Raw genomic sequence first — 26,817 nt, forward strand, 5'->3', positions numbered from 1 at the left:
AAGGACAAAAATCCCCTACAAATACCAGAGTTCACACAGAACACCACTCACCCTTCCTTTAGGCTCGCTGTAATCCTCTTCCCTGTCTTTTCCCTTGATGAGCATGTGTGATGAAATAAATTCTTTCTCTTCTTTAAACTGAATTAATAGGTAATTTTACAAGTCTTAACCTATTGATTGTGTAAGTTGAGTTCAGCAGATGAGGAAAATTGAACTGATGATGAAATCAAATAGGCCCCAGAGAATGAAATAAGCATAAAAAAGTGTGCGATTTTCAGTATTGTACACCTAACTGCAAGAGTTTACATCTGTCAGTAATGTTTTTAGCTGAAAGTATTTTCAATTGTTTAAAAAAGCCTGTTTTAAGATAACCCTCATTTGCATAAAATGCAAATTAAAGAGTATTTTAAGAAGCTTTTATCATAGTATTTTAAAGGATTTTTTTTTGTTACTTCTGCGATACCTCCTTCACTGTTGCTTACAGCAGTAACTTTATTTAATGTAGATCTTTATATAGGATATGTAGAATATAAATCACAGTTGTTATTGTGAAAGTGAGCAGATATATTTATCTTGGTCTATACTGCTGTTCCAAAAATTTTATTTCAGTGAATGTACAGTGATGTGAATTTGTTAGGATGAAAGGAAGCAGCGAACTGTGGAAAAGTCCTATAAATTAACCTAGCTGAGTTCTGTTGTGTTCAAAAGTGCAGGCAACCCAATTAATACTAACCACAGGATCCTGTGGAGATTAGTGTACACAATTAAATGTTGGCAACAATGTATCCATGGGAACAGCTATTGCTTTCATATGGTGATTTACAAATTATTTCCTACTTTCAAGATGAAGTTTCACTCCTACCTTCACAAAAAGTTAAGAAAACAACTCAAGAGTTGTAATATAGATTGGGATGTGGTGCTGTTGTACAGACAATGTTTTGTTCTAGTTATTTTTGTTTCACTGGAATAAATTCTGTAGATTTGTAGATTTCTTCCTGCATTTTGTCTGAACTGTGACCTTGGTGGAGCTCCTCTCCTTAATGTGGGAGCCACTTGTCTCCTTCCAGTAGGAATCAGTCAGTAGTGCAGAGGCCCATGAGCAGGAGCAATTTCAAGTGGATAGAAATTAGTGAGTTATCTTTCATTTTCATTAAATTAGACTAGCCCCAGATATTTGAAATGTGTTATTATAAGCATGTTCACTTTCAGCAACCTTGATATTTTTGAAAATAAGTTGAAATGAATAACATATTTCATTTTCTGCTCAGATTTTAATCTCTGCTTGCCATTTTATTTTAGGGAAGCAGATATTTAGCAGCAAAACAGAATTTAGGATCAGTGCACTGAAGTTCCACCCGACAGAGTCAAATGTTTTCATTTGTGGAGGGTTCAGTCCAGAAGTTAAAGCATGGGATTTAAGGACTTCTAAGGTAAAGGAATCTTTTTACTCTTTCTCTTTCAGAGTGTTTCCTAGGTTGTGTGTGCTGTGTGTTACCAAGATGCAAGATATACTTACTGGTCTTCCATTGAAATGTTATTCTGAAGTCTTTTGCATTTGTCACTGTGTTCCTCTTTGTTGATATGAACCTCTGTAATATGTTCTGAGTGCTAGGAGGAGCATTGTACAGAAAAACATTATTTTTTTCTTTCTGTAGATATAAGTAACATCTAGTTGAATTAAACAGAGCCAATAGCTCACTTAAGGGTTGTGAAAAGCAAGGAAGCAGTACAGCAAATTTGCTCTTCAAGCTCTTACATGTAGGTCAGGATGGGTGTGTGCCTGTACCTTTTGTATAGAAGCCTGGAGCAATTTTAACATTCATGAAGGGCCACAGAGGTGTGAAATGCCTCTGGTTTTACTCTATCATGAAGCACAAAGAACAAAGTTCCCCCAGCTGCCATTCAGAGCTCAGGTAAGACCAGAACTGTACTCTGCCAGTGGAAGTGTAAGGTAAGCAACGTTCTCATGCATAGAGCAGCTCAAAGAGAAGCAGGGATTGTAAAGTGAGTAGTTCTTTGTTTTCCTTTGAATTTCTCTGTGGGTAGATCCTACTCATCATAGTTTGCCATCTGTTTGCTCTTGAGGATGGCAGAAGGGACCTGAAGAAGATAAGAGAGTGTAGCTACACCTTGTCTCTGTCTGTGATGTACTCGGAATAACAGCTGAGAGATGTAGGGAGATGCATTTCAGGTATGAGGGCTCTAACAGCAGAACTCTGAAATCATTGTGGGAGTTGCTCTGTTGAGGAAACAGAGTATTCTTGTACAATTAACAATCAAGTTCTTGTGCTGCACTTGCATTTGTCTCTGATGTTTGAGGAAAGAATTTAATTATGTTGGATCTCTACCACATGAATAAGTTCTTTAAAGAAAAACATTAGTAAATACGTATTGAGACTGCCACATCTGAGGCTACTCCAAAAATAAAATTTCTGTTACAGTGAGTTACAGTGTTAGTATGAAAACCTCTGTAAGAGTGGATGGGATTTATTGCATTCATCATACTTGTGTGATGGTTAGTTTTCCTTCATAGGGATGTGAAGAGATTCTCAAAGCACAGGTCTGTGAAGGAAGATGGTTCTAGTTTTGAATTGCAGAATATAAGTGCATTTAATAAAAACTACCTCTGTAACTTTTAAAAATGGAAATTAGATTTTCTGTTTTAACTGTTCCCCCTGGCAGGAAGCTGAAGAAGACTAATAGAAATCTTTTCTCCTGAAGAGCAGGATCAGTGGTTTCATAGCATGGAAATGACTTGGACAATACAGTTTTTCTTTCTTGAAATTCTCATAACAGTAGAACTTATTTGTAGAGAGGAGGTGCAGTCTGAATACTTCAGTGTCCTTTTTAACATAGAGAACCCATTGTTTATCATGGTATGCTGAACTGCCTTTAAAAGGTGCTTCAGGAACTAAATGAGTGTCCTCATTTTAAGGCTTAAAGATTGTTATTGTTATGTCAAATTTGAAGTCTTTGATTGTAGTCCAGGAGAAGATGGCAGATGTAGGCAACAAAACATTCTTTCAGAGATTTTCTGACTTGGTCCAATAATCTTTTCTAGAAATGATGCTGTAGTTATGCACAAAGTCAAGTGATACTCTGGCTGCGTACAAAGCCAGAGACATTCTTTCACCCCACATCATTTCTTTGTGGTGATTTTGTGCCTGTGCATGTCTTCGAGTCACTAGCTCTGAGAATCTGTGAAGGTAGTTTTTCTAGAAATTTGAAATCAATTGTGATTGATGAGCATGGTCATACCAAAGCTGGCAGTGCCTCCAGCTTGTGTGTGTCTAGAGTGCCCAGTCTTTCCAGATGGAAAATGATAACTGATTCCGTTCTACAATAACAAACAGCTGAAGTCACACATTGCAAAAATGTTTCTGTCTGGAAGGTGCTCATGTTGTGTATGGGTGTGGAGGAATATGTTAGGAATTTTTCACAGGTGGTAGGACACGATCTCAAATATTGATAATGGAGAAGGCACTTCAGTTTCAAGGAAATAGAAGATTCATTTGCAATGGATGTTTACAATCCAAGTGCTTGAATGATTTTTTTTTTTCAGCAATTCTGATACCAGTGATTTTGATGACAGGATCTGAAGACTATGCGAAATTGTCAGTGACTCAAGTAGAGCTAAGGGGCTAGAGGACAGATGATAGTGCTTATGCTAGATAAATTAGTTCTGTGTGGTCTCCTGAGTCTGCTACTCTCCTATTGTCATTATCTCTGCCAATCTGCAGTGTTTTTGTTTTTATTTTTGAAGTATTATAGTGTCACCAAGACAAACAGCTTGAAAAATGCTGTTCTTAGACCTTTTTTTACTCCCTGTGAATTGTCAGTTTCAATAGTGCTTTCCCTTGACACCAGACAAGGTATCAAACAGTATTTTATTCCAAGCAATAACAACAACAAATGTGTTTGTCTCTTAAAGCAGCTCCTTCCTTTTAGGTTTTAAATTCTGATGCTGCCTCAGTTTAACCACAGTTAAACTGTCAATTAATTTTTCTGGCAAACCTGATTGTAGTTCAGACCTGCATAAATGTAGGTTCAGAAAGCAGTTCCTTGTGAAGATGAGCAGGCATGGAACAGCACGTGACACTTAACCTGGACAGATGCTGCAAAGCACCACCAAATGTTGCCAACCTCCTCAGCCTGACGTTCTGCAGAAGGTGCCTCCTACAGAAATAGGTGGACTGGAGTTTGCTGTTTGGCTGTCTTGGAAAGTCTTCTCAGTGAAACTGTTCCTGAAAACTGCTGGGAGAGAAGAAACATGTCCTTCAGCAATGAACAGTGTAGCTGCAACAGGGACAAGGCAAACAGAGAGGTGTAGCACAGTTTACATGAGGCAGCAACAAGGAACAGACAAAGGCTCCTGGGGCGGAGGTTAGTCTCACCTGTGCATCATTAATGCAAAATGTTGTAGTTACATTTCAAACTCTCAGGCATTGAAGGAAGTGTTGGTTAGGCATGAATTACCAGTGTCATCAGTATGTCATGTCTGCCACTTCCTAGTTTGGGTGATTTCAGTGGATTCTTCAGGTATTCCTGCTTTCAGTTTATATTGTTACATTTATTCACACATCTTTGCCATCTTACACGGTTATAGCCATAGTTGAAACTGTCCTAGCCAATATTTTGAAATTTATCCTGTTCTTATAAGTACCATTTTCTCTTAACTGAAATAGATGTCTGAGGCCTCATGCCACTTTTGTTTCAATTTTGACACAAGCCTTTCTATCTTGCAAGTTCTTTCATCCTAATTCATTACAAGATTTTCCTGTTTTGCCTGTACTTTCAGGTGTGTTAACCTGTCATTCAGCTTGGAATGATATGTGGGTGAACTACTGATACTTTTTGTTCTCATCATCATACTCTTCATAGCCTTTTCAGGCTTTGCAGCATATTTTGTCAATAGAGAGAACACCCCAAATCAGGCATCTGAATCTTGTTATTCATTGCACATTGAAAACTCAATTTCAGAATTTGCTGGTAATTCAATTTCAGGGGTCATTCTTTAGGATGTACTCCTGTGCTTTAATAAGCTATCCTCTTGCACAACTTAAACTGTGAGGCAAAATTATAATTTTATCAGGAAATAAGGGGATTTTTCATGGAAATTCAGAGCAAAACATTAAGCATAACAGAGAGAGAGAATGAGAAATTACAAAAATGTTGTCCAATTACATATACATGCAATGGTTTACATGAGCTGCTTTATGGCAGTGTGCCACATTGATGCTTTCTGCTGATGGAAAATGACAGAATAGCTCATAGTGGTATTTAAAAAAATTATTAATTCTGACCAGGGCCCTGAATTTATGAGCATTAATTACTAATATTTCTGCGTGATTTGAATGTGGTACAAAAAATTAGATATGCAAGTGCCAGAGTAAATGTATGAAGTTGGTTTGAGGCAGCCTCTCAGCTACTAAAATACTGAAAAATTTTAGGGGAGCTAACAGCATTCCTGCTTTACACAATGCAAACCTTGCTGACATGTATGAATGAATCTTTTCAATTCAGTTTGACAGTTCACTCATGGTATAAGGGAAGTGAGCGAGTGTCTGCGTGGTATGTAGTTGCTAGCTGGGTTTAAACCACGACAGAAATGTGCAGTAGGCTATTAATCAGAGAGGCAGATAAAAACAAAAAAAAACCCACCCAAAAACAATAACTACAAAAAAAACCCCACAAGAAAAAACCACAAGAACCCCCCCCCCCCCCCCAAGAAATCCAAAAAAGTGGAGTGTTCAAAGATATTTATTGCTATCCCTGTTCTGTTGAGCAAATACGAGAAATAGTTTCAAATGTAGCCCTGGGTATTAAGCAAGACAAAGAGTGAAAGAACAATAAGGGAGTTTAAATCTTCAAGATGAAGCTAAGCAGTATACTTCAGAGATATGAATGGATGGGACAGCTTGTTAACTGCTCAGTGAAATGTAAAGTATACAGGCATCTCAAAATTACAGACACAAGTAATCAAAGCCTGGAAAAAAAATAAAAGAGGCAGCTGAATAGCCTGTGGAGATTTATTATAGTGGTACTTCTTTCTGTTTGTGTTAAACCCACTTTGTCTCTCTGGTAAAGAGATTATTCTGGAGATTTTATATTACTGTATAAGAGATTGATTAAATTTATGAAAAATTTGGAGAATGTTTATAGAGATTTTATGAAAATACCAGAAAACCTCGAAGTGAGCTGCTGTGTTATAAAAAAAACAAACAACAATCTGCAGTGTCGACCATGGAGGGAATATTATATTGAACAGCCCCCATGGGATCTGTGGACCTTGGAGCTGAACCTAGATAAATCCTGCAAAACCGTGTAAAAAAGAAATGTGCAATAACCCTGAGACCTTAAAGTAGTTATGTATTTTAGAAGTATTTCCTTTCTCTGAGCTATGGAAGAATTTCTTAAAATGTTCAGCACCAGCCAGCACAGTCACCCTTCATTTTGGCTGGTCTACATTTGCTTTTCAGACAGGATACAATATATATTCCAACTTATTCTACCTGAAATTTTAGTATTCCTTGAAATACCAGAGAACAAAAGGTTGAGACTTGTATCCTTTAACCCAGAAATAAGGACCTTATTTTGTTTGTTAAAGTAAATATGACTGCAGATTGTTGCCTAGCAAGGCAGACACCCTGGTTCAAGAGCAGCACGGCAGCCACGCTCAGGCCACTCGGTCCATACTGCACACAGGCACCAATGTGATGGATGGCAAAATGGCATTTATTGCTGGAGAATTTGACATTTTATAACCTAGGTTTACAGTGTTACTCCCATCTGCTTTCATCACAGCTAGGTGCTATTGGCTAATTACAGGGGTCATTACCATACTAAAGAGGGGGGGGGTGACTATCTTTCCGTTACATCCCGATATCTTCTGAGCCACCGGGCCCTAGCTTCTACAGCAGATGGTTTTTTTGCTTTTTAATTTGGGTTTCTAAGCTTACACAGATGTACTATCAGAGAAAGACTACAACTATAGCAGTCTAAAACTGGTAATACTTTTAAAGAAGCTGAAGTTCATTATATGTTGAATGGTCAAACTGCATTGAAATAATGTATTTACATGTGTCAACAGGTTAGTGTAGAGCAGGGATGCTGTTAGCTCTTGTGAAGGGACCTACAGCAGTCAAAGCTTACAGCTGAATGTACTAATTTAAAATTTCTAAATGTGTTAATTTAATTGTTTTCTAGATTTTCATATTTTACCTTTTATTTATGTTCTGCTTTGATGAAACTTAATGTTCTGTAAGCATTCAGGAGCTGGTTCCTTATTGTGTCCATACAGAAATGCAAGGGACTTCAAAAGTGGAGACCACTAACAACATTTTTTTGACTCTATTAAAAATAGAGGAATAATTTAGTCAGCTGTTGGATATAATCTCTTTTTGATCTCTTGTCTGTTGATGTTCACGTGTCCAGTGTCACAAGCTAGCGAGGTTTGTTGGAGCTTTGGCAAGAGCTATTTGTTGTCACTGTCAGAACAGCAAGTCCTGATGAAGCACCACACAGTAATCTGGAGAGGGAGTAAGTGCAAGGGGACAGGGCTGTGGCTCTGAACCTAAAGCATTATTTGAAGCTCTTAGACCTCCATAAATGCAAATCCACTGATTATGTTAAACAAGGAAGGAAAGAGAAGAAGGCCATCAGGTAGAGGAGACCCTGTAAAATATGACTGGACAGCCACAGAACAGACTTTGAAGAAAAGATCAGTTACAGATATAGAAATAAAAGACATTTTAAAAATGATATTATTTAAGGGAAGGTTGAGTGTGTTTACTTGATGTCACTTTATGATGTTGGGCTTTGATAGAGCAATAAGAGAAGCTGGGGAAGGAAGGAATTAACCTAGGTACTGTATAATGAGAAAACTGGCTAAAAGGGATGTCTCAAGAAAGGAAACTGGCTGGGAAGAATTTAATGAAATGCTTCAGGCATGACACTAAATGGAAACAAAAATTTTATTTTATTTTTGGAGAATGTTACAGAGAGTCTTATGCTAGCACAATCAATTAAAAAAAGATTCATAACATTCATAATAGAATGTCATGAAGGAAAAATAGCAACAACTTACTAGAAATTGAAAGAGTACAAAAAAAATAGGTTCAGCCATTTGGGATTAATAACAAAATTTTGTCATGGAAAGTTTGAAAGAAGTTTAGTATAAAGTTAAGGCAAATTTAAAGAAAACGTAGATTTGAAGATTTACACAGAATTTCCCATTTTTAAAACTGAGATGTTATATAGATATAACATCTATATAACAATGAGATGTAATATAGAACAAATTAACTAGAAAAAAATGGTGGAAGCTCCTACTTCAATCTTTTAAGATAAGTCTTGAAATGAACTGTAAATTTTTTATTAACAACAGAGTTCAAGGCAGAGTAACAACAAGGTTTTTTCCCTCACCCCATCTTTGTTTATTACCCTGAACATTACTTAGCTACAAAATTACAACTGTCATCTATTACTTTATGCTTAAAAAGAACAAAATTAAAGATATGGTTTTTATGTTGGTGAGCTATTTCTCCATACTCGAGTTTATAAAGAAATAAGCCCAAGCTGTTAAAGCACAGTTAAAAAAATTAATAGGTGCAAATGCACCGCATTTGTTTCCTTGGAAACATTCTATTGCAGTTTCTTTCAGATGAGATGCAGTCATTTTAAGTAGCATGTATTTAGGAGACCCTAATGAATTTGTCTCTGGATAGCATATAAATATGAAGAAAGGCTGTAGAAACTGGTGGAGCTGCTTGCACTTCTGGTTTCTATAGAAACAGCCAATACATTGTCATGTACTGGTGGTATTAGGAAGAACAAGGTAGTTAAAATAAAATGATTTATGCAGCGCTTTAGAAAACTCAAGTTATTCTTCTCAGAGAAATCCTTCCTGAATCCATGGACAAAAGTTCAAAGAAATATGGTGGGGGTATATTTGCACTTGCATAATGGCATTTGATTTTAAATGTTAACATTCAGGGGTCCTTTCTAAGTGTGAAGGCATGTGTTATGTGTCTGTGGCATGAGGCTGAGCAGTCTGCTGTGTTTATTTGGAAGCCTCATATGGTGGCCTTGCAGATGAAAATGCTACACCTGTCTGTGGACAATCACCCCTCTGCTCCCAGAGGGACTGAAATGAGCCAGGAGCAAAACATTCCTCCTTTTGGAGTGGGAGTGCTCAAGTGAGAAGCTGTCAGGGAATGGCTGTTCCAGTTTCAGCCCATTTCTAGACACATTTTACAGCCCCAGCAGTGACCAATACACGTTTGAAGAACAAGAATAGAAAAGCACAGCAGTGGTTACCTAAGCCTCTCTAACTTAGAGTTTGGGGGCTTCCTGCCTCTGTCTTTCTTGGATCACTTTGAGTTTTCATGTTGTGGAGTTGGTTGTTCTTGATCCTTTTACATCTGCAACTTCCTTGAGCAAGGAATTCAGTTTAAATATGTAGTGTTTGAAGAAGCATCTTGTTCTGTTCATTTTGAAGCTGCCTCCTGCTCATTTGCAGTCTGAAGTCTTACCATGGAGGAAACCACTCACTTTCTCCATGCTGCTCAGATTTTATTTCAAATTCTTTCAGATTCCAGTCAGTCATCTCATTTCTGTAACAAAAATTCCTTGGTTTTGTAATAAAAACTTTCTGTGAGTTCCTCACAGAAAATACATTCTGTATCTTTCTGTATCTTTCCTATATGTGGATTTCACTTCTTTTTCTGTTTGAGATGGGGAGATAATTAAATTTTTTTTTTTTTCTTATAAATGGTTGACAATTTCCATCACAAGATTCTTGTGCCTTTTCAAGTGATCTAAAATTGACTTTAAAAAAAACCCAGAGTACATTGTTCATATCTGAAGTCTTAGAGGTCAATACCAGATTAAGGTTAACCACTTCTTCATCTTAAAAAGTCTTTCTTTCCTTTTAATTAGGGAAATAAAATTGTCGTGGTTTTAAAGCAGTAACTAAAAAATTACTAGAAAACTTACTTATTTCTCGCTGTGAGATATGGATTAGAACAAGAGCAAAACAGGCTTAAAACTTAAAAAGGAATAAAGAAATTTATTAACAAAACTACAAGAATAAGAACAGCAGAATAAACCTCCAGAAAACCCTTTTATCCCCTACTACCCACCATTCCCTTGTACACGTGACAACATAGAGGCAAAAACTTTGGAACTTTGGTGTTTAAAACAGTCACAATTCCTGCTAGAGTCTTTTCATCAGTCTTTGTAGAGAAACAGAAGTCTTCTGCTAATCTATGGAGTTTCTCACAAGAAAACTATTTCTGTTATAGTTTTCTATTTCTCTGATACCAGCTGCCTGAAAATCTGTCATCAGTTCACTCCTCCCATTTCACATCACTCTGAGGTGTGTATGGGCCATGAGTCTAGGGATGCCGTTTTAAGGATGAGTTATTCAAAGGCAAAAGTTCTCTTTATCTGTCTCTGTGAGCTTCTCTGGAAAAACAGTTTTCTCATTGCCTCAAGCGGCCTCAATCTTTGCCTCACTCTGTTCCAGCACCTCACTGTATCACAATTACTCCACCTTTTGTTCAAAATCCACACTTTGAACACTCCATTCCTCCCTATATACTCTGTCATGAATTAAAGGAGTTTTTTTCAGAACACTATTGTCCATCTCCACAGCTTTAACAGAAAAATGTTTCAGCTTATTAAAGCATCTCTTTATTCTCTCTTCCCCATCTAAAACTTAACTCTTTTCTTCACTGTCTTTGATGGTTTTATGATGTCTTTTTCATGTTGATTGTCTCTCTCTCTCTGTCTCTCTGTGAAAAAGGAGTAATCTGTATGTTTTATCTAGGTAATAAAAGAATTAAAGTCTTGGAAAGCTGCAGATGTTCATGGTGTCAAGTTTCAGTCCAGCAGCAAAAACTACAAACCAAGCCAGGCCAGCTCCGTTTTTCTTCCCCCCACCCCCTGCAGCCTTGTCCAGCCTGGAGCGGAGGGGGGGAGGCCGAGACAGAGCCTTGTTACCTTTTCAGAAGTCAGAAACCAAAGAGAGCAAAAGAACTCTGGCTTTACATCTTAAGGTGGTGTTCACAAGTTGATCTCTTTTTTTGACTTTTTAATGGTCCAAACTGCTGTCAGTTCTCAGAAATGACCGATAATTGGTCAGGAGAAAAGACTCCCATCAGTCACTAGCAGCTTCAACTTCCTTAGCTCCCAAAGCTATCTTAAAGGTAAGGTCATCCCATGACAAAAATTAAATAGTAAAGAAAAAAGGGATTTTTAACTGCATAGAGAGAAATACAGTAGATTGACACAAATGATTTGCACTACAATAGATAAAAGCCTCTTCTATTTTGTGAAAAAATAAGTTTTTCTTTAAGTTAAAATGTACTTTTTGTTATTGTTAATGTTGTAGTACTGTTTCACAGAGGAAATTTAATCAGTCACCCATTGAACTAATTACTCATCATGTCAGTAGGAAGAGGCAGGTCTGTGCCAAATCACACAATCTTAAAAGGTAGGACAAGAAATGAAAGAAAAATTATGCCAAATTTTACAAGTTGGAAGCCATGGATCTGACTGATTAAGGGTTTTTTTTGATGACCAGCCATATTGCCTGTAGTCTTCTTAGATTTCTTTTGAGAGCTCTTCTTCTGATGGCCCAGGACAATGACTATAGAAGCACATTTCTTTCTCATCGCAAACATAAAATTTGAGGTGTTTTTTGTAAGCTGCATTGCAGACAGCATACAAGTGACCAGCACAGGCTTGGGGCAAATAGCAGCTTCTGCATTGCTCGTCTGGAGGCTTTGGGATTTCTTGACAAACAGAATACCATTATGTGCATGGTATGTGCTTAATGCAGAGAAGTATTACAGAACACCCATCAGAAATATACACTTTGAATTCAGCATCACAGCTTGCTTTTCAAATCACCAGAACCATAAGAATCTGTTTGAAACTGATTTAATTTGCTTAAATTACCTTTCTTTTTGAATTCCTGCAGCCACGAACTCCCCCCTTATTGAAGAAGCTTTGTTATTATGTTGGATTGTGTTGACACCAGAAACGATTAGGCCTTCCTTTGAAAGGAATTCTTTTATATCCATAAAATTCTTAGATTGAGGGAGTGAACTGTTGTTTTCCAGTGCTGATGGGTGATAAATCTGCAAGTAGAAAAAGAGCAGAACCTATTATTAACAAACTAAAGCCAGCAAGGTAGGCAAAGTGAACTGGTGCTTTTCCCAGAAAAGTTCTTCAGGCATGTCATGAATTAATTGCCTAAGGCTTAATTATGAGTACTTTCCTGAGCAGGGATGTTGCAATTAATTATTTTTGAAAGCTGTCTTTATGGGGCAATTGAAATACTCTGTATATCAAGTTCCCAGCTGTTATTCAAAGTGTTAATTTACTGTTCTTTAAGTCAGTTCCTTCGGTATGGTTTGAAGATAAAGCAGCATGGTTTTCTTAGGTATGTATCAAACATATAGAAAAGGAAGGTCTTTTGTGCTGATTTTGATAGACAGTTCTCTGTTGCAAAGCTAAGGTACACAGGTAATTTGGTTAAATATTCTGTTACATAACAGCAAACAAATATTTAATGATTACTGGTGAAAATGTAAGCAAGTTGATAGTTGCAGTTTTTGTAAGGGCCCAACAAGTTTTCAGCAAATATTAAAACTATTTGCATATTACCAACTTCACAGTATCTTCTTTTTCCTTACCAAGAGATGTCTATTGCTCCAAAAACTGTTAAAAGCAAATCCAAAACCTAAACCCTTTACAGTGCTGGACACAATGTATGGATGGATATGTACCCACATTTCACAAGTTTGGGGCTTTTTTAGATGATGAAAATGTAAACAGTATCTCTGTGATTTTCATCTTTAAAATAAGAAAAGATTAAAAATCCCTACCATGCATATCCATTTGTAAGTTTTTTGTCATTTATTGCTCTGTTTTGTTGTTCTTCATTTCCCAGCACTAACTGGCCTTTGTTTCTGGCTCCTTGTCCCTGTTTTTACACTTGTGCTGCTCCATGCTCTTGCTCCTGCTGACTCTCTGGCTGGGACTTGTCACTTCTGAGAAGGTGCCTGCTGCTAAGTAGCTGCGGGTCAGGGTGGTTCTGCCTTTTGTGCCCACTCCCCTCAATTTAACTTCATTCTTCTCCTGCAGTTCCTACAGCTGTCAGGTTTCTGTATGATTTTCCATTTCTCATTGCAGGTCATTACAGCTATTATATTTTGTGGGGTTTTTTTTCAGTTTGGGGTTTTATTTTTCATTTTTGCTCCTACAAAGTAGCTTCATTTTCTACTTTACTAATGAACTATAGACTTCCTTTTATAACTCTGTGAAGAAATATGTATGGTGATTTCTCCATAGAGAAAGTGTAGGCTATAAATATGGATATATCCCTTTTGGCTTTACAAAGTTTAATTGCTTTGTATATTATGCAGATTCTGAGGCTGTAAAATCTGATGAGAGCAAGTAACACATTTGTATATTCACTACCTTAAAAGAGCAGGCAGATTGCTGAGAAATGTGCAAGTTTTTGAGTGTGCAGGTTTACATCTTGTTGCTGTTATTATAGGATGTATAGAGTGCTTGCATGGCTAAGGTTCTTCACCAAAAGCAAACATGATGTGTCTAAACTGTGTATTTCACAAAACCTGTGAAAAGCAACTGGAGCAGCTGCCACTGTCATTCTTCTACATGCTGAGATCACAGGAGGCAGAGCTGGAAGGGACCTCAGGACATCCACAAGTAAATCGCCACCCTAAAGCAGGATCAGCTTTATGAACATTTTCCCAACAATCTTAGGTGTTTGAGGCAAGAAATCAAGAAGTTCTCATGCTGTGTTTGGTACTTGGAATTATTTTTCTTTTACTGGTGAAAGTGTAAAACGGGTATGATTTTAGATATTTCACCGTGACACCTGAAAATTGTTTGTGTGGTGGTTGTTAAAATAAAAAAAAATAAATCTGCAAATGGTCTGGGCCCTGAAGTCAGTAGTCATTAGGTATGTAAGGGTTATCAGGTAGGCACTGAAATGCCTCACAAAGTTGGGAGTCATTTCAGGATAATGCTTTAAGCACTTTCTCCACTCTGTTGGTTTTCTAGTGACATTAGAAGAAGGACTAACCTCTGAATACCCGTTGGAAGTGCAGGCAGGTATGTTTTTAGCTATCATGGAGAGAGAGATTCAGATATTAATAACTAGGAGTCTTCCCATGTCCTAGTTTCAAGGATCACCATATTCAGAGAGATGGTTTGCTTTGATCTGGCCACTTGCCTTGAAGTTTCTCTTCACTGGAGGCAAATCAGAGAAAAAAGAAAGCAAAAGTATTGATTTGCAAAATTCAAATTAGACAGCACAGATACAGAATTTCATGAAGAAAGGCGGAAAGAAAGGAAATTCAAATTGTTCATGTGTTCCTTAGAATAATTAAAAACATCTCTTACTTTTTAAGATCCAGCTTACAGGCTGTTAAAATATTCAGAATCCTGTGGCTGATAGCCATTTCTGCATGGATCTAACCCACTTTTTGTGTATGATCAGAATCTCCCTAGGTGTAACTTGTACCCATTACCTCTCCTCTTTTCCACATAACTCTTTGTAAGAAGGGAGTTTCCATCATCTCTGTAGCCACCCTTTAAATACTGGAACTTGGTCTCCCCTAAACCTTTTTTTCTGAAGGCTGAGCAAGCCCAGTTCTCTCTGCCTTTCCTTGTGTAGCAGCTTCCCAGTGTTTGGAGCATCTTTGCTTCCCTTCTCTGGTCCCTCTTCAGCCTGTCCCCGTGTCTTTTGTATAGCATGGGCAAAACTGAACACAACGTTCCAGGTGTGACTTGAAAAGAGCTGATGAGACTGGGACAATGACAGTCTCTGCTAGTGATGTCCTTGTTAATATCCCCCAGTAGCCAGCTGGATTTCCTTGCTGCAGCTGCACGCTGTTCACTCGTGTTGAGCTTGTTGTCCATGAGGATTCTCAGGTCCCTTTTGCTTTCTGGCTGGGCACACAGCTCCAGCTCCTCCTGGTTGTTCCCAGCCTGTGTGTGTTGCTATGCAGACACCTGAGGTCTGCTGGTTTTCATCTTGGGAGTTCTAAGGAACATTTGTTGCTGCTCTGGTTGGCCTGGCTTGTCCCCAGCTGGTTGCAGTGATGTGTTTAGTGTTGCCACTTTGGAACCCCAAACTTCCTGAGTGCTTTGTTTTAAGGCCCAGCTCACTGGGTGGGGCAGCTTGCTGCCAAGGATTCTTTTGCCTCTTCTAGGGAATCTAGAAGAGATTGTAATATTGAGGGGAGTTTGTGTAGACCCAGCTTGACATTGTGCTGTCTGAAGCTTTTTCTGGATCTTACTCTAATTCTTTGGTTATTTACTACAGACTTATGTATATATAAATATAATATATAAATTGTAAAAACTGATGCTTTTTAAAATATAATTTAATTTTCATGTATATTGATTCTTTATATACATTGACCAGCTATTTAAAACACTAGTATGTCAACATTATAAATAGAGCTACCTTTTGATGTTTAAAAATAATATGTCATTTAATGGAGATAATTATTAATACAGAGAGGGAAAACATAGGTTATCAGGTTCTAATCTGTCAAAAAATAACAAACTCTTTTGTCCACTAGGTGTTGAGAGTGTACAAAGCTGCAGTACAACAGACTCTGGATATACTTTTCCTCCCTGAAGGAAGAGAGTTTCTTACGAGCACGGATGCAGTAAGCCGAGACTCAGCTGACCGCACCATCGTTGCGTGGGACTTCCAAAGTGCTGCAAAAATCTCCAATCAGATTTTTCATGTAAGATTAACAACTACTGGTGTTCAGGTCATGATTCAATATTTCATACTAGTGTAGTAAAAGAAAGCATTTGATTTTCAATAAGGTCTTGTGATGTATAAGATGCCCTTCGTGTAAGTCAATGACTTTCTTTGTTTTTATACCTGACACTTAATTGTTATTAAAAAACAACCTTGAAGACTGAGAGGTCTCCTTGTGTTTAAAATATTTACATTTCAGTGCTAATTCATTGCCATCTAAGCTATATTTAGACAAGGACTCTGCAGTGTCGTTGTGGTTTGCCAGTGGTGTGTGGCAGTAACTGCTATAGTGCAATGTTTCTTTTCCCACACTTTTTCATACATTTTTCATCAGCTGCAATGAGGGCTATTGACAAATTGAGTTTAATATTCACATTGTAATAGCAACCTGATATGTGCATATAGATACCTAATACAGAATAATCACAGAGGCAAAATTTGCATTTATCAGTGCAGGTGCAGTATTTCCCAGACATCTAACCAAGCAAGACATTTAATGGACTAAATTGTCTAGAAAGGCTGACAGCTTCAAAGGAGATTACCAAGGCAGTTAATAGAAAATTTCAATTCTTTGAGTCTTTTTTGAAAACCCAAGTCTAATATCCTACGTAATATTATGTGATTGGATTGTATATAGATACTTTTGGCTGAAATGAACAGTGCTCTGCTGACAAGAACACATGGTTGATGATTTAATGGAATTGTTTTGTGTTTAATTTCCAGAATTGTCTTTGTACAATATTGGATCTATCAATACCTTGGATAGATAATAGGAAAGGAAAAAAGAAATAACTGTGAATATATAAATTACAGACCAGAAAGGTTCAGCATCAAAGAGTAACAAACAAACATGACTACAGCATCTCTGAAATGGATTTTCCACCCCCCACCCCCCACCTCCTCGCTTTTCTTCACTGTGAATAAACAAAATGTGGTGATGACTTTGCAAACTCTGCTTCACTTTTCTGAATTTCACCTTTGAAACCTTTGAGGTGGGGCTAAGCCCCTCAGCTCTCGAAACATATTAGATGCCAACAGGACTTGATCTATTGTTTGTCTGCACTAATAAATGGTTAACAGCTCTAAAATAGCCCATTACTACAAAATACCCAGGATGACAGCCCCATGCTCCTGCAGATTGTGTTGTGCTTTCTGGTCCCATACTCCCAGAGCCAGTTTCTCTGCAGAAACACACAGTTGCATTGTGCCCAATACTTTACAGTACCCAGAAGTTACTTCCTAGTCCTTCACTTCCAAATCACACAGCAAAACCAATCTGATGTTCTTCCCACTCTACCACATAGCCCATGGTGTCCAGTGGTCATCCTGGTGTTCTTCACATGGATCCTACAGCCAAAGCTCTTGTGGCATCAAAACTCAGCACTCTGTCTTTAGGTTAGGCTGAAACTAGAAGAGGTTTGGACCTGGTGGAAGCCTTGTGAGAGCAGTTGATTTCTGAGGGAGTCACCATGCAGAGTTTTGAAAGTAATCTTAATTCAGTCTTAAATAGGAACTGTACAGTAAAGCCAAGTCTTACTAATTGCTGCAGATATTTATGAGTTTGCAGCCAGCAGCAGCCCACATCACTGTCATAAGGAAGCTAATAATGGTACTTTTTTTTTTCTTCTTCTTCTGTTTTATAAGAGTGGGATGGGGAAAGGTGTCTGTTTCAATCAGATGTTTTCTGTTCCTGTCAGTCTGGCCAGAACTGGAAGGATGGAGGATCTGAGAACTGTACAAAGTAGCATGGAAAGCACAGTATGGCTGTGGAGGAAGGGATATGGGAGAAGATTCACTTTCACATTCAAACTTTGGGTTTCCTTGGGCAGGAGGAGGGTGATGGGGAAACATCTGGTTGGAGTTACCTTTCTGTAGCTGTTCCTCAGTATAATTATAGCTCAGAGAGAGAAGGGGTTTTGGTCAATATCTAGGAAAACAGGGTAAAGGTTTGATTTAGAATTTGTCCTGATGTAAGACTTCCGGTGGTTTGTAGTGAGTTAAGTATCTTTACATAATGTATATATGGAGATGACTTGTCTGTATCTTGTCCTTCACGGGCTCTCAAGTATGTCAAGAGATAACTTGAATCACTTGAACTAATCTGTTTGATACAACAAAACTTCCTTTGAAATCATTTTCAGGAGCGTTACACTTGCCCAAGTCTGACCCTGCACCCAAAGGAGTCTGTGTTTGTGGCTCAGACCAACGGGAACTACATGGCTTTGTTTTCTGCCCAGCGACCCTACCGAATCAACAAAAAGAAAAGATACGAAGGACACAAGGTATCCTTCCCCACCAGGAACTCAGTATCCAACTTTAAAAGCAAGATAGATAGCAAAGCACCTCTGCTTTTTAATGTCTGCTAATAGTGTTTTATTATAAATCAGTGATAGATATTAATTGGCTTCATTTGCTTTCCCATGTGCCAGTCTATTTTCAATCATATGCACTCTGAAGAAAATAGTTATTAGAAGACTTTATGAATGCTTAATGGTTTGATTAAATAAGTTTTTTATATAGCTGTGTCTTAATAAAGAACTGGAGAAATATTTAGTGTCTATTTATTTAAAGATATGCAGGTTTTGTACTATATTAATTTTTAGTATACCACAAAACCACCCTCAAAAGTTGCCCTGTTATTGTTTTTCACAGGTGGAAGGATTTGCAGTGGGCTGTGAATTTTCTCCAGATGGAACTCTTTTGGTGACAGGAAGTTCAGATGGCAAAGTGTTTTTCTACAACTATCATACTTCAAGGATTATTCGCACTTTGTCTGCACATAAAGAAGCTTGTGTGAGTGCAATATTTCACCCAGTCTTGCCATCACTCCTTGCAACATGTGACTGGGCTGGAGAAATCAAGATATGGCAATAACAAGCAGAGTTACATTTTAGGATGTCTCTCTCCTGTTAGTCTGTCAAAGGCTTAGGAAATAAGCCAGAGTATGGAATGTGAAAGTCTGTTGGGATGTGTTGTAAGCAGGAGAGAGACTGTTGTCTTCTGTGACCTCTACATTTATGCTTTCATAATGCAGTTAAGATGATTTTGTGGTTGGCTTTTGAGCAAAGTGGTCCTACTGTCTCCCTCAACGCTGGAGACAAATTTTTAACCCTTTTGTGTCAATCTTCCGGTGCTCATCCAGTCCCATTCTACTTTGAGCAAGCACTTAAATTTAAGAAAATGATTGCTCTTTTTATGCATCTTTTCAATACAGCTTTCTTAGACCAGGGTTTATCATAGAATCATTTAGGTTGGAAAAGACTTTTAAAATTGTTGACTCCAAGCTTTGACCCAGTACAGCCATGTCCACCACTAAACCATGTCCCATAGTGCCACATCTGCAAATCTTTCAAATACCTCCTAGGATGGTGACTCCACCACTTCCCTGGGCAGCCTGTTCCAATGCTTGACAACCCTTTGGCTGAGGAAGTTTTTTCTATTATCCAATCTAAACCTCCTCTGTCACAATATGAGACTGTTTCCTCTTGTCCTCACCAAAAGCTGAGGACATACTGTTTAACAGATGATGTTCAGATCAGTTAATACCTATTCCATCTTCCTGGGATGTTTTTTCCCCACTTTTTTCAGCTAGTTTAGCTCCCTGACCTGATCACTGGAGGGTTAGAGAAGCAACACTGTAGTTCAAGGCAAAACAGCTTCTATGCACAAGAAGGGGGAAGGTCAGAGGGCAGGTGGGACTGCTTCTTCTGATAATGGATAGTCTATTATCAGCTCAACTTACTGTAAAATGCCTTCTGAGAGTTCCAGGGAAAGGTGTGAGAGATAGCTTGAACCTAATTTTGAACTCAGTACATTGGTGTTTGAAATCCTGATGTTAAACTTGACTGTATAAAAACAAAATGAAACTATGTATAAACATTTTAAGGAAAAAATAAACTTTTTTTTTTTAATACATGCTATCTCTGTTTACTGCTTTACTCCTATTATTCTTGACAAGTTAGTACACAAGCCTATAATGGAATCAATGCTTGGGGGCTGAAAGCAATTAACATGTTACACTAATTTATTGCAAACACATATGCATTTTCCCATAATTCTTGATGTTGTTTGGACACAGAAAATTATCATCATGCTATTCGGTGCAGGGGAGGTTCTTTGGCACTCAGACAGGAGCTGGGCTATTCTTCAGCAAATATAAAGTTCATTAGGCCATTACTGTGTTTTTACATATATAGAGATTGTTTGTAAATGTATTTTAAATTTGTGTTCCCTGCACTTGTATTGCTTGGTTCTAGAAAATACTTTAGGTACCTGTGTGTGTATATATATGAAAAATAACATGTCTATGCACCACATAAACCATATGTATTCCTAATCATGATTCCACAGAAACATGTACTATCTTATAGTGAGTGGTGTAAGCTTGTCTTTGGTCTGGTTAGCCTGCAAAGGTGTTTTAACATACACAGGATAATTGTGCTGAGTAAACTGTCTCTGTCATGGAATCCAGAAACCATGTATAGTAGCCATTTTTCCTCTCTAGCATCTTTTTATTCTTCTGATTTTTCATATTGGCACAAATGCAAGGGGTTTCTATCCACTTTTGCATGCTCAGTAAAAAAATCTTTTTTGGAGAAAAGTTTTCAACACCCTTGCTAACAGCAGATTTTAATCAATTAATGAGCATAATGTACTCCATTGGTTTGTAGTTTATGTTCCTTATTGGCTGTAGTAAGAAATAAGCCTGTACCAAGACTGTGGGTCCAGTTATATTGTTGGAAGTCTGGACCAAGATATTGTGGCTGCAGGTTTTAATCACCTTATCAACAGCTACAACAGGATTTAACATAGGGTCACTTAAATTTAAGTGACTCTTGCAATGAAAAAGCAATTTTTCTTTGTTTCCCAGATTGCCCTTTTTTTCTTGCTTCATTGTTCAGCAATGAGCTGTTCAACAGGAGGTTGAAGTTTGCACTTTTTTTCACTGTGCCTCTAATACACAAGCCAGCTGTACCTTTAAATTAAAGAAACTTTGTCAGTGGTTTTAGAGTTACTCCTAAATCAAGCTGTGGGATCCTCACAGAAGTCAGAGGGAGGTCAGCTGGAAGTGAAGTAGCCCTCGCCTGTTGCTAGGCAAGCTGAATCCCAACTGCACAGCATTTTCCAAGGTGGTGGCTCTGTGTTCTTCCCTCCCGGTGTTTTAATTCAAAATTTACTGTTACCACTTTAAAACTTTGGGCAGCCAGGTTTGTCTCACATGAAGGATGAGCAGCACTGTAATTGTTCCTGTTACAACCTGGTATCTATCTCCATAGGAGATTATCTGTTATTTTGTTAAGTACAGCTTTGAGAAAAGCCTCTGAAAGAAGTGTGAGCTCATGGTACAAACGTCTTTGTGGATGAGGCCTCAGCTTATGTGAACACTTCCCTCTACCTGAGTGAGCTCTCAGCACACTCAGCCTCAGCCAGAGAATGTCTGGATAGAGGAAAGGTCCTGAGAGAGCAGTCTGGGAATCATTGCTGAGAAAAGTAACTGCATTTTGTACAATTACCCATGTTGTTGCTTAAGTTTAACTTGTGTGCTGAGGCGTGATTCTGGTGTCGAGAATTTATCCCTCCTGAAATTATCTTGCAGCTATAAATTGTAGACTATTTGAGGGGTGGAGAGGGAGGGAAAAGCTTAATTTTTTTTAGAAGTAGTAGAGAAAATAAAAGAAACTTGGAACTGTATAATCTTCATGAATATTGAAGTTAGAATTGCATTTGGTCAGATTTCCAAGGTGGTTGGAGTTTTATTACTCAGAAGATCCAGTCAAAGGTTTTATAATATAATGAAATTATTTTCATAGCATTATCTCATTAAAATCTCTTTCTAATATAAAACTGATTAAGACAGACTGAAATTTAGTAATTGAAAATATTTTAGAAGAGTGGTGTCAATTAAGTTTTCATTATTATTCAAACATAAATTCTTCCTTGTTGTCTTATGTAATGAACTGTAATCAAAAAATATCCACAGTATTCCATCACTCTGCAATTACCAAATACTGTTTGGGCTGCGAACAAGGATTATTATGGTCAGATGAAGCTTTTAGAATGTAATGAATTGTTGGTTAATTAATTTTATTCATAAAATTGTAATGTATAAATTTTTGCATCTTGCTTTAGGGGAAATTCTTTTAGTTTTATATAGAGCTCTCTAGGGCATCATATGTTACAGCCAAGGCAGAGTTTTCCAGCATTTTGAAATGGTCTAGACTGTGTAGATAAACAAGCCAGATTAATTTTAATCTATTTTGTACTGTACCAAAAAGTAATAATGCCAGTCTCTACCACTTTATTATTTGCTACTGGAGCATTATTAATTTAGGGTGTCAGAGGATGCAAGCTATTCAACTGTCTTTATCTCAAAAACCTGCTAATTAGCAGACAGTTATTAGAATCATTGTGTTCACTCAGCCGAAATACTGTTGGTGAGTCACTATATTTCAGCTATTGGCTTCATCATAAAAATAAGGTATGGCATTACAATGGGATTACTCTTTCTGTAGGAGACAGGCAAATGTAAAGATACAATACTACAGCAGAACAGAACAAAACAGGCAGATCAAAAAATTGTGGGATCTCAAATTACCCATTATCCTTACATAAGGGTTTGGCTTCAACTGAAAATATTTGCTCTTCTTTCTTCAGCTAGCCTTGATCTTGGTCTCTTAATCCCAGCTCCTCCTAGTCACTGCTCGCATCCTCACCATTTAATTTTCATTTTTTCTGTTCTTGTCTCAGCATCTTGTCTTCTGTATTTAAAGGTATAGCAGTCTATGTGCTTTCACTACATTCATCTTTTTTTTTTTTTTTTACTGTTCTCTGACTTGAGACTTTCATGCTTTCAATCCAGCTGTCATTAGAAAGGCAGGCAGAAATCCCAGAGCACTCTGCACTCCATTCTTGCCTGTTTTCCAGTTTTAATGAGGCTTATTACTTTTGGAGAGTCTCCCCTTTTCTTAGCCTCTCCTCCGTCTGCTTCTCTTTCTATCTTTGATTACTGCTTAACTGTCTTGCAGATTCTTTTTATTATTTCAGTTCCTACAAGGTTTACCTTGTCAGGAGTGCATTTTTGTGGAAAAAAAATAACAAGGCAACATCATCCACCAGCCCTCAGAGTTATTGCCACTTAGTATTTTAGTGCTTTAGCTCACAGAGTGCACAAATAGCGTTGTGCAGTTTGCACTCAAATTAATTTAAATGAGATGTGCTCTAAGACCATATTAAATATATATCCCAGCTGGTGGGACTAGACTGGAGATAGTTCAGAGTATCCCCTTCTCCCCCAAAAGCTTGTAGGTTAGATATTGTGATTTTAGAAGCAAGACAAACTGCACGCTTGCTCCTGTTGGGCCTTACTGCTTGCAAACATGAATGTAGCCTCAGGAGCTTCAAAGAGTCTTTGGTGTTTTCCCCTTTCTTTGATAAATTTCTCACTGCTCTCTTCATGACTCACCTCTCTGTGCAGAGTGGCCATAGTCTGATGTTTTCACGCTTCAAAGAATTGAAATGCAGGGAGTTAGTTTATGAGGGGAAAAAAAAAGCAATTTCAGAGGTGCTTGATCTCCAGTGGCAATAAGATGAGCTGGCCCTGCTCCAGAGTTTGATGACTCCTGCCAGGAGTGCAGAATAACTCCCAGCTGGGACAGAGCAGCAGCCTAGAATAGGATGGGAATGATGGGTCTTGGAAGGGGGTAGGACTCCCTGTACTGGATTGAAGTGGAGGTTTAATGGAACTCAGCTTATTCAACCTCCCTTTCCCAGTCCCTGGATGTCCTACACAAGCTTATTTAGAAGCCTATCAGAAAGTACCTAGAAACTGCACAGAAATGATAAAGTTTTATCCACCAGTAATTCTCACTACATTTTCACGATTTTGCATAAGTGCCTCTTAAAATCAATCTAAAAACATTTTCAGGAAGACTTTGGAGAAGATTGAAGTTCACCAAGGTAGAAAGTGCCTTGAAGAGGAAGTTATGGTCCAGATTCAGCTAGATCTGTTTTTCTCCAACTTCCATCAGCAAAACTCAGGTATCATTCTGAGGAAGATTTGAAGTTTCACTTGTTTGAAGTACATCCTTAGAAGATCAGCTTATGTAACAACTTGTGCTTCAGTGTACCTTCTCTGGTACAAACCAGCTTACACTGAGAAAGCAATTTCCTTATCTTCAGAATAGTACCACTTGTTTAGAAGCAAGTAGCAAAGAGTTGCCTCTGAATATCATTTAGATATATCTTCAGCATGAGCTATGTTATTTTTATTTTTTATTGCATAACCACTTCCTTTTTTGGCTTGCCACTCAGAGTTGTAAGTAAATTCCAGAGCTCTTCCACCTCACAGTCCATAGGAAATTGTTTAAGTTGAATATGAGGTAAAGAATGTCATAGCTTACACATATGTTATTTTATATATATATAAAATAGAGCAAATGAGATATTTTGATTCATTCCCTTTCCTTGCTTTTTTAATCCTCACTAAGGCAAGTTCTTTTTTAAAAAGAGTTTCTTGTAAATCAAGATGAAAGATCTATTACCCCCAGCCAGTCTGGATGGTTAGTTTGCATATCTTTGCTATTTGTTTTAATGCATGCAACTACTTGAAATGCAGACATCAGTTCAAATCACGTACTGCTTTTAGTACAAAAATGAAAATGTTTATTATGCCATTATTATGAAACGTGCAATCTGTGAACTGTATGCATGTCATGGACTAATTTTTCTTTGTTCCAACATCAAACATGTAATGTTTTGACCAGATATGTAACCTCAGAATCTGGGCACATAAAGTGAAATCTTAATCATATCCAAAATTTTATCTTTTCTCTGGGCAGCAGCGTGGCTGGGCTGTGGGGTGACCTGAGCAGAGCTTCCACTTGTCAAAGTCTGCCATCATCATCTGAGGGTAACTTCATGGTCCATTTCAGATGGGAAACCTTGCTGCACTCATCCTGTGACCTTGCCAGAGCTGTGAAGCTGCAGGGCAGGACTGGGACAGCCTCTAGCTGATAAACCTGCCTCTCAGCTCTATAACTTGCATTGCCATGCTAGCCACAGCCGAGAGCTTTTCTTTATTTATAAAAAACAACATAAATTTGCTGTAATTTGTGGCTGTGCTTGCAGGACAACCTCTCAGCACTTTAGTGTTCAGTTAGTAACTCTGGCACTGCTGTTGCAGTCTGGTTATGGCTGCTTCAGCCACAGGTGAATTGCAAAATTCACCTGAGAAGCTGTGTACTTCCTTGCATAATTGGCATTCTGAGAGCTTTACAGAGAAGGCAGTGGAGACAACTTGTCATTATTAAAATAAAGACAATGCTTCTGGGACTTCAGAATCTGCTGTAATTTACATTTGGACCTCTGGTCTCTACTTCAGAAGTACAATTTTAAATAATCTTTTTATTAATGATGTAGACAATGTTTTCCTTGTTTTTCAACATAATAGCTGAACTACCACATTAATTATGCATCTTTGGGGATTTTTGTTATTTGGTGAATTTTGAATGCCCTTCAGAGAGAGGGAGGTTTGCAAGTCTGACAAGGTTTCTCTGAGGGAATAAAAAATTCCTCTTACTTTTCCAATTGCTTATAATAAGTTGAATACTGTCTTTGGTGCAATTGAACTAAATCCACTGGAGCAACAGAAAATGTGTCCTTTTTTACAAAAGAAAAATGTTACCTTGGCCTGGGCTTAAATTCTTGCATTTTGGTCAACACTTTCATACAAAATCCTGTGTTCAAATATGGATGTGTTCATAGAAGTGAGACAGGGGAGGCTTAGTTTAGGTATCAGGAAAAGGTTTTTCACCCAGAGGGTGGTCAAGCACTGGAACAGCCTCTCCAGGGATGTGGTCACAGCACCAAGCCTGACAGTTCCAGGAGTGCCTGGACAATGCTCTCAGGCCTGTGGTGTGACTCTTGGGGTGTCTTGCCAGGAGCTGGACTTGGTGATCGTGAAGGGGCCCTTCCAACTCAGAATATTCTGTGTCTCTATGATTCTGTGTAATACTTGACAGGTGAAGTGGCTCCTGGACTTGATGTTCCACCAAGTGGAAGCTCCTGCTTTCCTGGTACAATGAGTCTGTTTGGGCCTTGGCACAACAGAAATTGCTTTGCTGTTCACATGATGTTGCTGCAGGAACATGTAACAGGGAGCCCTGAGCCTCCTTCCCTCCCCCTATTCTCTACCCTCCCTTTTTCCATGTATTTTAAAGGATGCTTAAGCATCCTCTAGAGAAGTGCAGTCCTAAAAAATGAGGATAATGACCTTTTCACTGTGTTTTAAACTGCCTTTTACTTAGGTGTCTGTCAAGGGAGTAATTTCAGAGAAATTGTATTCTTCATAATCTGCCCTGAGATCTGATGCTACCATTTTAATTTGAGTTAGGAAGCCTAGCTGTATTTAGCTTTTCACCAAACTCCTGTAGTTTAATAAACTTGCATTCAGTTTTGCATTAATTATTCCTGAACCTGAAACTTCTTGAAAGGTGGCAACTGAATGAGCAAATACAAAGTACTTTTATGAGAGAACTTGTCAGGGGAAAATTTTGACAGTAATTTGAGTAAATTATAGAAAAAATATCAATGGACTCTTCAGATATTTTCTAGAGGGATGTTATTTTTTTTCATAACATAAGGACTCATCATTTGCTGCTGAAATTAATAGCTCTGTTTTTATTTTTAACATTCATAATTAGACATTAGTTTTCTCTCTGAATGCTTACATTTCAAATTCTACAATCATTCCCTTTGAGCAAGTACTACTCTGAATCTCTGGGAGAAAAACTCATGACGATTAAGTATATTTGAAGTGTTATGACAATATCTGGCTGATTTATTTTTACATTCACATGGGACACAGTCCCATCTGTGAAGTCACTGTAAGAGTGCAGGAATTCCAACAAAGGCTTTCACAGAGCATTGCTGTGCAGGTCTAACCCTCACAACATCCTACACTAACTCTTCTTTCTGCTTTTAAATAGAACTTTTGCAAC

The 26,817-nt window shown here is 37.9% G+C and overlaps 1 protein-coding gene across 1 annotated transcript in view; it reads left to right on the top strand.

Moving 5' to 3' along the window:
• WDR25 (WD repeat domain 25) overlaps nt 1-19,718 on the top strand; it is a 61,794-nt gene extending 42,076 nt beyond the window's left edge. Inside the window, exons 4-7 of the mRNA XM_058828085.1 lie at nt 1,300-1,430; nt 15,630-15,800; nt 17,962-18,102; nt 18,473-19,718. Of these exons, the coding sequence (XP_058684068.1) occupies nt 1,300-1,430; nt 15,630-15,800; nt 17,962-18,102; nt 18,473-18,694 (665 nt within the window). The 3' untranslated portion in view covers nt 18,695-19,718. The remainder of the gene's footprint in view (nt 1-1,299; nt 1,431-15,629; nt 15,801-17,961; nt 18,103-18,472) is intronic.
• Nucleotides 19,719-26,817: the final 7,099 nt, after the last annotated feature.

The sequence above is a fragment of the Poecile atricapillus genome, chromosome 1, assembly GCF_030490865.1.
Source record: "Poecile atricapillus isolate bPoeAtr1 chromosome 1, bPoeAtr1.hap1, whole genome shotgun sequence".
Taxonomy (NCBI): Eukaryota; Metazoa; Chordata; class Aves; order Passeriformes; family Paridae; genus Poecile; species Poecile atricapillus.